The sequence below is a fragment of the Callorhinus ursinus genome, unplaced genomic scaffold, assembly GCF_003265705.2.
Source record: "Callorhinus ursinus isolate GAN/ISIS: 27379988/994484 unplaced genomic scaffold, GSC_fseal_2.0 scaffold56, whole genome shotgun sequence".
NCBI classification, from domain to species: Eukaryota; Metazoa; Chordata; class Mammalia; order Carnivora; family Otariidae; genus Callorhinus; species Callorhinus ursinus.
The window spans coordinates 64475-80884 of NW_027397118.1; the positions used below are offsets into that span (position 1 = coordinate 64475).

The 16410-nt window shown below is 42.6% G+C and overlaps 2 protein-coding genes across 6 annotated transcripts in view; one reads left to right on the forward strand and one right to left on the reverse strand.

Moving 5' to 3' along the window:
• MT4 (metallothionein 4) overlaps positions 1 to 6475 on the reverse strand; it is a 34552-nt gene extending 28077 nt beyond the window's left edge. Inside the window, exons 1-3 of one of the 5 annotated variants that reach the window (XM_073884339.1) lie at positions 6303 to 6475; positions 4439 to 4545; positions 2673 to 2768 (exon numbers count right to left, since the gene is read on the reverse strand). The gene's annotated coding sequence lies outside the window, so the exon portion shown is untranslated. The remainder of the gene's footprint in view (positions 1 to 2672; positions 2769 to 4438; positions 4546 to 6302) is intronic. The other 4 variants (XM_073884337.1, XM_073884338.1, XM_025852391.2 and 1 more) reach the window with 4 other exon arrangements.
• BBS2 (Bardet-Biedl syndrome 2) overlaps positions 6060 to 16410 on the forward strand; it is a 40873-nt gene continuing 30522 nt past the window's right edge. Inside the window, exons 1-4 of the mRNA XM_073884376.1 lie at positions 6060 to 6335; positions 11257 to 11484; positions 15751 to 15876; positions 16141 to 16203. Of these exons, the coding sequence (XP_073740477.1) occupies positions 6219 to 6335; positions 11257 to 11484; positions 15751 to 15876; positions 16141 to 16203 (534 nt within the window). The 5' untranslated portion in view covers positions 6060 to 6218. The remainder of the gene's footprint in view (positions 6336 to 11256; positions 11485 to 15750; positions 15877 to 16140; positions 16204 to 16410) is intronic.

The window sequence follows — 16410 nt, forward strand, 5'->3', positions numbered from 1 at the left end:
GGAAGCCCTTGAAGGATTTTATGTATGTGACTTAAAAATTGATTTAAAATTTTTGAAAATTTCAATTTCAATTTAGATTTAAAATTAAAAAAAATCTACTTCCTAGAGGCATAATTTACATACAATAAAATTATTTAAAATGTACAGTTTGATGAGTTTTTTTTAATTTTATTTTTATTTTTTTTAAGATTTTATTTATTTATTCATGAGACAGAGGAGGAGAGAGAGAAAGGGAGAGAGAGAGAGAGAGAGAGAGAGAGAGAGAGAGAAGCAGAGGGAGAAGCAGGCTCCCAAGGAGCAGGGAGCCTGATGCGGGACTTGATCCCAGGACCCCGGGATCACGACCTGAGCCGAAGGCAGACGCTTAACCATCTGTGCCACCCAGGCGCCCCAGTTTGATGAATTTTGACAGATATATACATCTATGTAACCACCACCACAATTAAAATATTTAACATTCCTATCATCCCAAAAAGTTCCCTTATGCCCCTTTATAGTCAATCCTACCCTCCAGGACCATCCCGAATCCTAGCACTATGTGAAACTTCCTGCAGACTCTTCATCCAGCCCCCCCGATGGTACCATCTTACGTAATCACAGTATGTCTGTCAAAAGCACAACATTGACATTGGTACAACGTTACCACCCGAACTATAAACTCTAGTCAGACTTCCCCGGTTTTCTCACTGTTTTTTTTTCTCTTCCAAGATCCAATCCAGGATTGTGTTTCCTAATCATGTGTCCTGAATCTCATCCATTCTGTGACAGTTTCTTAGTTTTTCTTTGCTTTTCATCATCTCGGGCAGTTTTGAGGCATATTTTGTAGAGTATCTCTCATTTTGGGTTTATCTCTTGTTTTCTCGTGATTGGACAGGGCTTATGGGTTTTAGGGGAAAGTACCACAGAGGTGAAATGCCTTGCATGATAACATGACTTTACCTCGTTATCCATCTTGATCACCTGGTTAAGATGGTGTTTACCAGGTTTCCTACCAATTCGGGGACATGTGTGGGTGGTGGGGGGCAGGGTAGAAGAAAATTGGAGTTGAAATTAGCTTCTGCACCTTTAAAATGGGAATATTACCTATCTCATAGCCTTACTGTGAGGATTAAGCCACATAATAATACAAGTAAGGAATTTAGCAGTCTGGTACATAGTAGGTGCTCAACAGGTGTTAGCTTCTACTATTATTATGAGTAGTAGCAGCGGTACATTTTCTCCGGTCTACCTTCCAGAAGGAGCAGTTTCTGGTTTTTTATATGTAACATGCTGCTAAGTAAGTGGCCTGAAATATGATTCTTCACTTCCTCACTGTTCACATGTGTGAAATGGGCTAACAGGACACCCAGACATACAGCCTCACCCCCCGGCCCACAGCAGACCCATCCCGGAGTCAGGTGATGGGGGTCAGGCGATGAAGCGTTGAAGGAGGGCACCCCTGGAAAGGCTGCTCGTGAAGTGTTCTCACAGAGCCGGACCCTGTGCTACCTGCTCTGCTCCAGTGGTCTCTGGCCCCTGCCCCTCTGTGCACTAGGGAGAGATCCTAATGGCCACTCCCCGTAATTTGGGGGAAATTTAAGACTGGGGTCCTTTATAGGCAGGTTCTGGGGCAACAGGGTGGGGAGGGGCTGTGGATCTGGATCTCTGAAATTCACAGACATCCCCACTTGCACACTACTTTATTTTATTTTTTAAAAAGACTTTATGTATTTATTTATTTGAGAGCGAGAGTGCACAAGCAGGGGCGGGGGGAGGGGCAGTGGGAGAGGGAGAAGCTGACTCCCAGCAGAAAGCCTGACCTGGGACTTGATCCCTGGACCCTGAGATCACGACCTGAGCCGAAGGCAGACACACAACTGACTGAGCTACCCAGGCGCCGCGCACACTACTTTATTTTAAAGTGTGTGTGTATGTTTATTACCAAAGTACAATCTTGCTGTGAGAACAGCAGACATCACAGCGCACAAAAGAAAAGTCAAAAGTCCTCCTGCGGCTGGCCCCCTGTCCCAGTCCACTCTCCAGAAGTCAACCCCATGACTGACAGTTGGAGGCCTTCTGTCTAGAGGGGCCCTCTCACCAGGTCTGCCTCCAGGCCTGTAATCCAGAGTCCAGAGGTGCAGGAACCTCCGTTCTTTACACCTGCACACCCTCTAGTGGGGCTGCTTCACACAGCGAGGTGAGGACACGGGGGGGGGGGGGGGGGGCAGGGGTGGCCCAGGGAAATCAGCATTCCAAGCCCAGTCTCACCTAGTTCCCACCAGACCTTGTCTAGCTAGGTGGGTTTTTCTCCCCACCCTGGGGCTGAGAGGGAACCAGAAACAATGCTACTTGCTGAAAAAAAAGTAAAAAAGAGCACCAAATTTATTACAATAATGATCCTAACAAGTCAAAGGTAGCCTTCTCACCAAGACAGAATCATAAAAAGCTCATAATAATCATAATAACCATTTATGGAAGCCCTTATTAAGGCAGGGCATTGTTTTACTTATATTAATTTGTATAATTATCATAATACTCCCCAGAAGTAGTATTCCAGATATTTCTCTTTTCTAGAAGAGGATGCTGGCTCTCGGGAAGTTCACTGCAGGAGACAGTACAGTACGTGGGGCAGTTCATAGCTCAAGGCCTGGAGGCAGACCACCTGGGTGTGCCATCCTGGTTCTGCCACTTACCAGCCGTGTAACCTCGGGCTTCGGTGATCCAACCTGCCGTGACTGTTTCCATTCTTGTAAAACGGGGATGATGATAGAATCTGCCTCAGACGGTGGCTGTGAGGATTAAGCGAGTAAGTGTGTGTGTCAAGTGCCTGGCACAGAGAAGATATTCAATACAGATGAGTGTTAGGATTAAATGATGGGCTCGAGCCTCAGTGAGTGACTGATGGAGGAGGAATTTGAACTCAGGACTTCATACTTGGAGACTTGTGGGCTCACCCTCTAGATAGTGTTGCCAGCCTAGAGCCCACCAGCAACTTCCCACAAGTCCTGGGTCCTCAGGAGCCCCAGGTGTCACTGACGTGAGGATGACAGCGTCCCCTCTGAAGAGCCAGTGATTCTTGAGGGGGAGGTCATCAGAGGTAGAGAAGACTCTGTGACTGTTGGTAGAGGGAGAGCCATCTCTGGGCCAGCCTCTCCGGGCTGTTGTTCCTTTCTCCTTAGAGGAGAACCTTCCCAAGTCCCCTGCTCTGATCAGTGCTTGTCAAGGAGGATGGGGCTTATCTACCCTTCTGGGGATCCTTGCTGATCCTAACTAGGATTGTGATCCAAAGACTCAAAAACTCCAATATGGCAAATGATGTGATTGCCAGGGGACCCATGAAAGGATGGCTACCTCCTAAATATGGGCACAGACATGACTGTTTGGAGTGGTGACGTCCACTCTGTCTCCAAAGATGGGTGGGAGTTATGAAGTGACGGAAGGACATTCTAGGCAGAGGGCCAGTGTGAGCAAAGGCAGGGAAACTAGAGACAGCATCGAAGAAGGGATCGAGTTTGAGACAAGAAAGAGGTGGCAGAAGAGGAGGCTTGCAGAGGCCAGTGGTGATCAGAATTTGATCTCCATAAGTTGTCAAAGTGCTTGAACTTTCTTTGGTTGAAACTGGGGCACGAATGAAGAGTCATGAAAGGAGGAGGTGAGAGTGGAAAAGTTTTGTCATCTGTAGAATGGGCTAATAATAGCACCTGCCTCACAGGGTTATTATAGGATTAAGTGAGCCATCCACATGAAGTACTTAGAAATGGTGGCACAAAGAAAATGAAACGTTAGTGATATAAATGTTAGTGATGCTGCTGCTGCTGATTGCAATAGGAGGCCACCAAGGCAGTCCATAAAGTGAGTGAGGCTTCGCTGGGTGGATGGAGGCCAAGGCCAGCCTTACATGGAAATCCAGTAAGCCATGGACTTGTCTGCCGCTAAAGAGTAAAACCCAAGCTCCTGAGGTGATGTGACCTCTTTCTCATTCACTAGGTTTCAGCCACGTTGTCTTCTTTCCGATCTTGGAACGTACCGAACCTGGGCCTTTCCCTTTATTGTTGACTCTGTCTGGAAAGCCCTTCCCCCACATCTTCTAATGGCAGCTGCTTTCTTATCATCAAGATCTTTTTTTTTAGATTTTTATTTTTTTAAAGATTTTTTTTATTTATTTGAGAGAGAGAGAATGAGAGATAGAGAGCATGAGAGGGAAGAGGGTCAGAGGGAGAAACAGACTCCCTGTTGAGCAGGGAGCCCGATGTGGGACTCGATCCCGGGACTCCAGGATCATGACCTGAGCCGAAGGCAGTCGCTTAACCAACTGAGTCACCCAGGTGCCCTCTTATCATCAAGATCTTAGTTCAAATTTCTTCAGACAGCCTTTCCTGAGCCTCATCCAGCATATCAGCCTTATGACCAAATAAAATGATCTTATTTGCTTTCATGTGTAATGTTTGTTGCTCCTTACCTCCTCTAGGTTGTAAACTCCACAGGGGCACCAATTACACATTTCTTGTCCACTGCTGTTTTCACAGGTCCTTGAACACTGCCCGGCATATGGAGACTGTCCGAAAACTGAACGCCCGAAATGATTTATTAGAGATTCATTCCTTTCAAGCTGTTCGTGGGAAAGATCAGCTATTAGCAAAGTGGATTCAGGTTGCTGACAACTTTGTAGAGGTAGACTCTGGGGGTGGAGGGGAAGGATACTTCACAAAGCAAATTAAGTTCTGATGGATGAGAGCGGGGTACAAGCCAGGGTAATTTCTATTATGAGGCTGGTTGGGGAACTGCTATGAACTGTGGTGTCTTGACGGGTGACAGAGGAGGTGGTGGGGCAGAAAGGGGCTGGGGGGACTCAGAGGCAAGGCCTATCAGCGGGGCTGCAGAGGGCCATTGTCTCAGGTCTTACATTCCATGAAGGCCCTCAAATTTAGCCTTTTGACATGATCTCCAAAGGAGGTTACACCTAGTCAGACACAAAGGTAGGCTTCATGAAAGATGCTCATTTGTACAGCTGGGATTACAGAATCCAAGGGTAACAAGAACTCATCTTTTAAGACCTACCTACAGCATCTGACACAGTTATTTTCCTTCTCCCTGTCTTCACGCGGCTTCCAGAACACTACACTGTCCTGGTCCTACTTCCTCAATGGCTGCTCCTTCTCAGTCTCCTCTGTTGGTTCCTACTCATCTCATCCCTCACGTCTAAATGTCTATTTCTAGAAGGCAGCCAAACGGAGTGCTCAGGGCCTTTGCACCTGCTGAAACACTCTTCCCCAATGCTGGCTCTTTCAGGTCCTTAGCTAAATGTCACTTGAGGTCTCTTCCCCACCACCCTATGTAGTACTGCACTCCCTCCAGTCCTCTACCCCTTTTCCCTCCTTTAATTTTATGGTTCTCATCACCAAATGACCTACTGCATGTATTTCTTGTTTAGTGCTTGTCTCTGCTGACTAGTAAGTCGGTGCCAGTTGAGCTCCAGTAGAGCAGTAAACTGCTCTATGTTTGCTGCTAAACCTCTATTCTCTAGAACAGTGCCTAACACACAGTACATTTAAATGAATGTTGGGAAGTTTTGTGACTTCAATTTTGTGTATTTTCACTTAAAAATATATAAGGAATTTTACGGGGATGGCTGAACTACTTAAATATGAGAGTCTAATGCACGATTTTTATTTATCCTGGAAGGACTGGTATACTTAGTGCAGGTAACTACTGTGGCTGCCGACTAACAGCTAATCAAAAGGCAGAGCAGGCATTCAAGATACCTTTCCTGAACTTCCCTTTGGGAGTGAGGTACTTGTGTGTGGAATCTGCCGGGGTGCAGCCTGGTTGTGATGCTAGAAGTCCCGGGGGTGCAACGGCTCAGACAGGTTCTTACAGGGGACTCGAGCGAGGTAAAGCTACAGCAGCAAAAACACGCGACTCCACCAAAAATAGAAGCTTCAGTCTCAGCCCGGGGCGAGGCCCAACCACGCAGCTGCAGAAAGACCCGGGGTGGAGCCTGCGCAGCCGCAGAAGAGGATAGGTGGGCCTGCGCAGCCGCAGAAAGAGCGGGCGGCCTGTGTGCGGATGGGGGTGTGGGTGTGTGTATGTGTGTGTTGTGGGGGGGTGGGGCTGGATCCCGCGCTGTTCGCACCAGGCTTGAAGTAGCGGGTTCCGGAGCCCCGCACCGCGGCGGGTGAGGCCGGCTCCGCTGCGCAGGCCTCCGGCCGCGAGCCCTGTTTCCCTGAGCCGCCGCCATCATGCTGCTGCCCGTGTTCACCCTGAAACTGCGCCACAAAATCAGCCCCCGCATGGTGGCCATAGGGCGCTACGACGGGACTCACCCGTGCCTGGCAGCCGCCACCCAAGCGGGCAAGGTAACCGTTCCCACCGCACGGAGTCGGGTCCGCCGAGTTCCCAGGATCTCCGCTGCTGCGCCCCTGCGCCCCCGCCCCCAGCCACGGTTGCCCGGCAACCTAACTCTCCGCCCTGCGCAGAATAAGGAAGAATGATGGGGTCTCGCATGAAGGACTTTTCCAAGCAGTTTGTCTGTAGGCACTTAGACTCGGACAGTGTTGGAGCCCCTGTGCAGATAGGAAGCTTAGGGAAGGAAAGTCTCTAGGAGGGAAGAGGTTTGGTCAGGATTAGGAGTGGTAGCGTACCCCAGGTTTGAGCCCAAGGCCTCTCTGCCTGTCACTCTGGAGCTCCTTTCACTATTTCATATTGCCTCTCGAACCAGACAACTTTACGGAAAAAAATACAAAGACCCCTAAATTCAGTGATTCAAATTTCACTTGATCTTTATTCCGTGTACAGTTATGTCTTTTCCTAGAATTTATTCACTAAGTACCTGTTCGGTGCTTACAATGTGCCAGGTGCTGTGCAAGGTGTGGGAGTCACAGAGATGAAACGGTCATTTAATATTCATGAGACTTACTGAACACTTCCTTTGTGCTAGATGTTGGGGGTTCAGAGATAAAGCTGAAATCTCTACTTTCACAAAGCTTAAAATCCAGCAGAGAAGGCATATCAAGGCACTCTGTACTGATGGAGGCATGACCAAAATCCATGGAATACCAGTGACACCAAGCGTAATAATGTAATAATGTTTAACAGGTACAAAGCTTTATTACACGAATGATCTCGGCATCCTTGCTACAATGCCAAGGACAGCAGCACAGCAGAGGTGTGATCCTGGCTCCCGTACCTACTAATTTCATGACCTTGGGCAAAGTACTTAATAATAGTATCTACCACATAGAACTAAGTAAGTTAATAGGCATGTAAGTCACTAATTGTTGTTATTTTCTTGTCCTTACTCCCACTTCACTGAGTAGAATAGCGGTTCAGAGAGGTTCAAAGTAATGCTTGAGGTCGTGCAACTAGAAAGTGGTGGATATGAAAGGTAAAGTACCTGTTCTTGACCCAGTGTGGATTTAATAAGCTAATATTTATATAATGTTTTATAGTTTTCAAGACACTTCCACCTACGCTGTATGTTAGATGATAGGCCTTGGGATACATAAGTAGAAAGTAATGATGCATTTTCATTAGGTACTGTAATGAAGTAGAGCCCCCTAGCACAGGGCCTGGCATGTAATAATGTTAGTTATTAAGAGGTTCTGCAAACGCCAAAAAAAAAAAAAAAATCATATTGGTTCCATGGGTGCATAGCAGCTAAATAAATGGGCTGAAAACGTCCCGTGGATATTGGCTCTGCCCCTTATTTGTTGAGGGCTTACTATAGCTGAACACTGTTCTTAGCTTTGTAGTTGCAAGGTTGAAAGTGAGAAGTGTCACCCATTTGGAGTTTACATTTGAAAGGGGGAGCTAGATACGGGAGGGAGAAAAAGTATATATATATTATATTTGCATATTTTATGTTTTATTTATATGTTAAAATATATTTATATATACATATAAATAACACACAGATAATGTCTCCCTAGGGGGGAAAAATAGTAAGGGGATGGGAATGATGGGAGATTGCTATTTTAGATAGGGTGATCCATAGGCCTCTGATAACTGTAGATCAGAGATTTGAAGAAAAGGAAGAAACAAGCCCTGCAGATATGTGGGGTAAGTGCCTACCAGGCAGAAGGATCAGCAAGTGCAAAGGCCTTGAGGTGGAAATATGCTTGGTGTGTTCCAGCAACAGGAGGCTGCTGGGGCTGGGATGGAATGAAGGAAGCAGTGAGATAGCCAGGGGCCAGATCATATAGGGCCAGTAGGCCATGTAAAGACCATTGTTTTTGGGTGATGGGGTTTGATTAATGTTTTAAGATAAAGCACAACTCTAGCTGGTACTGCAAGAGAGGTGCAGGGAGGTGAGTGTAGAAGTAGAAGCAAGAAGGTCAGGCAGAGGTGTCTATGGAAGCCCTATCATTAGAATGTGACCGAATATGGAAGACAGGGACACTGGAGTCTAGGTCTGTTTCTGGAGTTAGAAAAAAATAGAGTGAGAGTGAGATCGAGAGAGAGAGAAAGTCCTGTGACCTATGTAATTGGATATTTTGTTTAGAACTTTAAACAAATCTCAAAAGTTATGACCTGATATTTTATATTGAGACTTTAAAAAAATGGTAACATTTTATGATCCAAGTAATACAGGAATATATTCTGCTTTAAAAATAATTAAGCAACAATAACACAATAATAACAATTAAACATTCCAGCTAAGACTAAAGCCCTCCTTGACCATTGGAGCCCACATCTCTAGAAACAGGATTTTGTCATTATAAGTGGGATTCTGTTGAGAACGTGAATCTGACTTACTGGAATCTGGGTCTCTGAGCCTGGGCAAGGATTTTATTTGTTTTGTTTTGAGCAAGGATATTTTAAAAAGGGGTTTCTTGCAAGATGAACGTTATTGTTTTTCTCTGGGGACATGTTTCCTCTCACCATGAGGCTGAAGGGACCCGTTGAATTTCTCCTGTCAGTAGCATCCCCTCAGCTAGAACAAATGTTCCATGAACTTTAGCCAGTCCTTTGGCTGAAGGCACGGGGTGTGATCCATTTGTTTGTGTGACTGAGCTTGGCTTTTTCCATGCCCGAGGGACAGGTAGGTCTCCTGGAGACTCAGAGAACAGCAGGAGGGGAATTAGGGAAAAGTCTGCTCCTGGGAGTGTTGCTGCTGTTGGCCACAAACCCCAAACTCTTTCTTTTCCAATAAGCAGGGAATATGTAGTCCATTAGTGATTTCCCTTCCTGTTCTCCCTCAGCCTGTCTAATTACTGGAAGACTCTGAAAGAATTCTTTTGTTCCGAACTATTTAAAAGGAAGTTAAGACATGGTGGCTAGAGTGTAGGTTCTGGAACCAGATGCCAGATGCCAGGTGTCAGGTCTTAGCCCTCTTCACTTACCAGTCACCAGACCTTGGGAAAGGGCCTTGACCCTTCTGACCTCATCTGTAAACCAGGGCTTATTGTGAGGATCAAATGCAGTAACGTTTATAAAAGCGTGTTGTAAAGTATTACACAAATGAGGACATCAACATGATATTCCATAGTTATGTACCTTTTCTGTATATTTCTAGTCAATTCCTTTGAAAATTATTTGTTGAGCAGGCTGTCTGTTTAGATAATAACTTAAAATTAATCTTTGGATTTCTATTGAAGGGATGAAATACTTATTTAAAAATCAGTGAATTTTGGGGGCGCCTGGGTGGCTCAGTTGGTTAAGCGACTGCCTTCGGCTCAGGTCATGATCCTGGAGTCCCGGGATCGAGTCCCACGTCGGGCTCCCTGCTCAGCAGGGAGTCTGCTTCTCCCTCTGACCCTCTTCCCTCTCATGCTCTCTATCTCTCATTCTCTCTCTCTCAAATAAATAAATAAAATCTTTAAAAAAATAATAAAAATAAAAATCAGTGAATTTTAAAACTGGAAGAGGTTTAAGCGGTCTCTAATACAGTGTTTCCCACCGTTTTTTACTTTGCATTTTTTAGACAGGGAAGATTTCCCTAAAGAAATTTTAATACCACAGATATGCTGCATGTCTGTTTTTGTACTGTGCCCTTTTGGAGGGCCACAAGCCATTTTAATATCTAACATCCTCCTACCCCACAAACAGTGACCCCTCTTGGGGTGATTATATCTATGAGAGTTGAAACTGCTAAGTTAATTAACTTTGGACTAATTATTTAATTCTGTCTTACTAGTATAGACCATGAAACCTTGAAAAAGCTTGACCACATGACTCAGTTTAAGTTTGTAAAACACATCTACGAACAATCAGACTTTAAAACTATATATTTTAACTCTTTTTTTAAAGATTTTATTTATTTATTTGAGAGAGAGAATGAGAGATAGAAAGCACGAGAAGGAAGAGGGTCAGAGGGAGAAGCAGACTCCCTGCTGAGCAGGGAGCCCGATGCGGGACTCGATCCTGGGACTCCAGGATCATGACCTGAGCCGAAGGCAGTCGCTTAAACAACTGAGCCACCCAGGCGCCCTATATATTTTAACTCTTAAAACAACCAGGGTTTGTTTTTTTTTTTTAAAGTTTTATTTAAGTAATCTCTACACCCAGCATGGGGCTTGAATTTACAACCCCAAGATCAAGAGTCACATGCTCTTTCGAATAAGCCAGCCAGGTGCTCCTGAAACAACCAATTTTCAGGGTTAGGAAGTGAATGTGTTAGGTGCTTGGATGAAAGATACTATAGGAAGTGTTTATTACTGTATGTTATGTGATCCTCTTAGTGTGATGCAATCACGTTGTAGCTGGAAGCGCTTCCTGAAGGTTGACCAGGCGGAGGCTAGTTTGTGAGAGTGCTTGACGTCCTGCTTGTGGGTAGCAGATAAGCTGCCCTGGTGAGCAACAACTACATCTGGTCCATTACCTTGTTCTCGAGAAGGCTAAGAACCACTAGGTTTCCACATTTCCTAGTAATTGAAAGCTAGCAATACACCGAACTATGTATGAGTGTTTCAAGTTTTGTAGGTGATTAAAGTGACCTCTTGTCAGTGTTGATATCTCTTAATACCCTGGGTCTCTTAAAAAATGTATGTTAATTTTACATTTTTGGTATCTTTTTTATTTTTTTTATTTTTTAAAGATTTTATTTATTTATTTGAGACAGAGAGAATGAGAGAGAGAGAGATAGCGTGAGCACATGAGAGGGGGGAGGGTCAGAGGGAGAAGCAGACTCCCTGCTGAGCAGGGAGCCCGATGCAGGACTCGATCCAGGGACTCCAGGATCATGACCTGAGCCGAAGGCAGTTGCTTAACCAACTGAGCCACCCAGGCGCCCACATTTTTGGTATCTTAAGGGGATGTAATTAACTGTTTCTGTTTTAGGTTTTTATTCACAATCCTCATACCCGGAGCCAGCATTTCAGTGCCTCTGGGGTCTTCCAGAGCCCTCTGGAGTCTGACGTTTCGCTTCTCAACATTAACCAGGCAGTCAGCTGCCTGACCGCAGGAGCCCTGAACCCAGAACTTGGGTATGATGCTCTTTTAGTGGGGACGCAGACTAATCTTCTGGCTTATGATGTCTACAATAACTCAGATTTGTTCTACAGAGAGGCAAGTATACCCCTTTACAACCGTAGCGTTCTCATTATTCATGAACGTCCTTTGGTATTTTATGCTTGAAAGAGATGAGACACTTATTTTGGTTTGCTTATTGTATGGCTCTTGTAATGTAAACAACTCGGAGATTTTTCCATTTCCATCTGCACTCTGCCTGACACTTACTTGTTTTATCATGGTTGGTAACCACTGGGCACCACTCCAGCTTGTCCCCCATGAGGTACATCTGTGCTACCACCACCTGTCAAGATCTATTGAGAGCTCAGCCAAGAGCCAGGAAGTCAGTGATCAGACTTCCTGGTAGCTTTGCATTAAAGTTTAGTATAGTAGTTTATAGGAGAAGCCACTTACTGTGCTCTGCCATCTACAGGCTACAGGCTTTTTACCCAAGTTATTCATATTTATTATGGAAAAGATAGGGAAGCAAAAAAAAAAAATACTCATAATTTCTCCATCTAGAAATAACACAACCCTTAAACTGATTTTTACTAAATGAATTTTTTTTTTACAAAATGGGATCATACTAAATACATGTAGCCTTTTTTCTAGAACTTATTGTAATATATTAACATATTAAGATATAATTCACATACCATACAATTCACCCATTTAAAGGATACAATACAGTTGTTTTAGTTTATTCAGTGACTTGTGCAGCTATCACCACAATCAGTTTTTTTTTAAGATTATTTATTTATTTATTTATTTGAGAAAGAGAGAGAGGGGAAGAGCAGCAGAGGGAGAGGGACAAGCAGACTCCATGCTGAACGCGGAGCCCAATGCGGGACTTGATTTCATGACCCTGAGATCATGACCTGAGCCAAAATCAAGAGTTGGATGCTCGACTGACTGAGCTGCCCAGGTGCCCCTCACCACAGTCAATTTTAGAACATCTTCATTATCCCAAAAGAAACCCCGTACCCATTAGTAGTCCCCATTCTCTCCCAACCTGTGTTGCTTAGGCAACCACTAATAACTTTCTGTTTCTGTAGATTTGCCTATTCTGGACATTTTGTATAAACAGAATCATATAATAAATGGTCTTTTGTGACTGGTTTCTTTTTCTTAGGATAATATTTTCAAGGTTGATCCATGTCATAGCATGTATCAGTACTTCATTTCTTTTTTATGGCTGAAGAATTTTCCATTGTATGGACATACCATATTTTCTTCATCCAGTTATCAGTTAATGGACATGTATATTGTTTCCACTCCCTGGCCCTTACACGTGGCCTTTTTATTCAGTACCACACTGTGAACATCTTTATGTGAAGTTACTGTATATCCATACGTCATTCTTATTGGTTCTAAATTTTTTTCATTGTGCTACTATATAATAATTTGCTTAATCAATTTCATATTGTTGCATATTTATGTTATTTCCATAGTTTCTGTATTACAGTTGATATTTTGATAAGCATATATCTGATGATTTCCTAAGGATAAGTTCCTAGAAATGCAGTTATTTTGGTATTTTTTAATTGAGATAAAATATACATACAGTGAAATGCACAAACCTTATGTGCGCTGTTCAGTGCGTTTTGATTCCTGTAACCAACATGCCTTATAAAAATATAGAATTTTTCCATCACTTCAGAAAATTTTGTTGTGCCCCATTCCAGTCATTTCCTATATCTCCTAGACATTCAGTGTTCTGATTTCTGTCACCTTAGCTTAGCTTTCTCTGTTCTTGAATTTCATATAAATCGTACAGAATGTGCTCCTTGGTATCTGGCTTCTTTCACCCAGCATGCCTGTGAGAATCATCCATGTTGTTGCATGGAGCAGTAATTCTTTTTTGTTGCTGAGCAGTATTCCATTGTGTGAATATACCACAATTTGTTTGTTCATTCTTCTGATCATAGGTGGGATGGACATATTGGGTTGTTTCCAATTTGGGGCAATTATTAATAAAATTGCTATAAATATTTTTGTACTAGTCTTCTTATGGGCATATGATTTAATTTATCTTGGGTAAATACCTAGGAATGCTAGTACCATTTCACACTTCCCATCAGCAGTGTATGAGAGTTCCAGTTGCTCCATACTTTCTCAACATTTGGTAATCCCAGTCTTTTCAATTTTAGCCATTTTAAAGTGTAAAGTGATATCTTACTGTGGCTTCATTTTGCATTTCCCTCATGACCAATGATGTAGAACACCTTTTCTTGTGCTTAGTTCCCACTTATCTGCCTTCTTTTGTAAAGTGTCTAATAAAAAGGTCTTTTGCCTGTTTTTTATTGATACTTCGGGTGTATTATTGATTTGTAGATTTTCTTTGGCTATACTGGGTACAAATTCTTATATATATATACATAAATAAAATAATATTTACAACATATATAGCAAATAACAATATATATAACAAGTATCTTCTCCCAGTGTGTGGCTCATTCCAATAAGTGGGTGTCTTTTGATGAGCAAAAGTTTCTGATTTTGTTGGAAGTCTAGCTGTTTGGTTTTTTCTTTAATAGTTAGTGCTCTTTCTGTCCTGAGAAGTCTTTGCCTATTTCAGGGTCACAAAGATAGTTCTCCTGTATTTTTGTGCAAGACTGAAATTGAGTGTAGGAGGGGTATATGTACATATAGGGAGAGAGAGAGATTAACTGGTTTATTTTAAGGAATTGGCTCAGACAATTGTGGAGGCTGGCAAGTCCAAAATTTGCAGATTAGGCATCATCTAGGGGAGAGATGATGTTGAAACTTGAGTCCAAAGACAGTCTGGTGGCAGAATCCTTCCTCCAGGGAGGTCAGTCTTTTTTCTATTAAGGCCTTCAACTGATTGGATGCGACCTACCCGTATTATCGAGGGCAATCTGCTTTGCTCAGAGTCTGCTGATTTAAATGTTAATCTCATTAAAAAAATACCTTCACAGAAACACCTAGAATAATACTTGATTCAATATCTGGGTACCATGGTTTAGACAAGTTGACACATAATTAATGATCTCAAGAATGCACCTCTGCAATTGCTATGTTAAAGGCCTTTTTTAAATGAGATTTTTGATAGGTATTGCTAAATTGCTCTCTACAAAGACTATTATTTTCCACCTTCCCCACAGAATATGAGAGTGCCTGTTTTATCACACCCAACCAACAATGGATCATATTATTTTTCATCTTTCTAATCCAAAAATTGAAAATGATACATTGTGAGAATGAAGATTTTCATGTTCATTGGTGATTTGTATTTCTTGTGAATTTCCTGTTCTTTTTTTGGCTTGGGTGTTTATCCTTTTCTTATTTATTTGCTTTCTATTACCTCTTTTATTAACAGAAAAATTAGTTCTTTGTCCTAGGTATTGTAGGTGTTTTCCCAGTTTATTGTTTACCTTTTTATCTTTTGATTGATTTGCCATTTAGCAGTTTTGATTTCTAATGAATTTTTCTTTCCTTATAGCCAGTCTTTTTATAGTTTTCCCACGTGCAGATTATATAAATAAGGACTGTTTTCTTGTATAATAAACAATTAGCATTTCCAAAGATATCCTTGAATTTTTTTTTTTTAAGATTTTATTTATTTATTTGACAGAGAGAGAGAGTGTGAGAGAGGGAACACAAGCAGGGGGAGTGGGAGAGGGAGAAGCCAGGCTTCCTACGGAGCAGGGAGCCCGAGGCGGGGCTCAATCCCAGAACCCTGGGATCGTAACCTGAGCTGAAGGCAGATGCTTAACGACTGAGCCACCCAGGCGCCCCGATATCCTTGAATTTTTAACAAATAAATTAAATTATGCTTATGTGCTTTATTCAAGAAGTCTGGAACATTTATTAATTTTGGGTGGTGGGGATGTAGGTGTTTTATTATTCTTTGTACTTCTCAGGAACTTTACAATTAAAAAGAGTACTAGCAAGAGAACTAGGTAATAAGTATTGAAAAGAGTTCCATCCAACATGGTTAAAGTGGATTATAAAAGCTTGGGCGTTTTAAAGATATAAATTTGATTCTGTCAAGCATTTGGCCTCTAGAACTCATAGTTCTAGAGAGGCTCAGATTGTGTAGCAGTTTATTGTGGCGGATTAGTGTGAGAGGCCAGCAGCCTGAGTCGATCCTGGGTCTCTGCTCATCCCTGTGGAAGCACACGTAAGCCACAGTGACTGTACCCGGTGTATGGCCCTGGCCTGCCTCTCAGGAGACCATGTGGCTTCTCACAAATGATGACAGAGATTTGAGTATCAAAATAAAAATAAGGAAATATGTTACATCCACTGTGCCTGTGCGTCACTGAATCTGAGATTTTTTGTGTTTTTCGTCTTTCTTAGGTTGCAGATGGGGCCAATGCAATTGTGCTGGGAACACTCGGAGACATTTCCTCTCCTCTTGCCATTATTGGTGGAAATTGTGCTCTGCAGGGTTTTGACCATGAAGGAAATGATCTCTTTTGGACGGTATGAAGAACAAAACATTCTCTTAATCCTCTTAAACATTTTTACTTTTAATGTTCTTTATGCTTTGTTTATTTTTTACTATTGACTATAATGAATAAGAAAATGAAATAGAATCATATTTATAATTCTGTACATTAAAAAAAGAACATTTGTAATTTGAATAATACCCATTGCTGATTTGTATAATCCTCTTTTATGTAGCTAATGTATTTGGATTAAGTGAGAAAAAGATGGCATATTAATGAGCTTTGGTTTTATTTTCAGGTTACTGGAGATAATGTTCATTCCTTGGCCTTATGTGACTTTGATGGTGATGGTAAGAAAGAGGTGTGTGGAGGAGGAGATACTTGTGTGTTCAGCTGAATAATTTTCCCATGACAATGACATCAGTGTTAAGAGAAGCATTAGCTTCTCTTGGATGATTTTGGTGCTCTCTTGCCTAAATGACAAGCTAACTGGCCTCATTTGTCTTTCTCCTCTTTTTTTTTTTTTTAAAGATTTTATTTATTTATTTGAGAGAGAGAGAATGAGAGA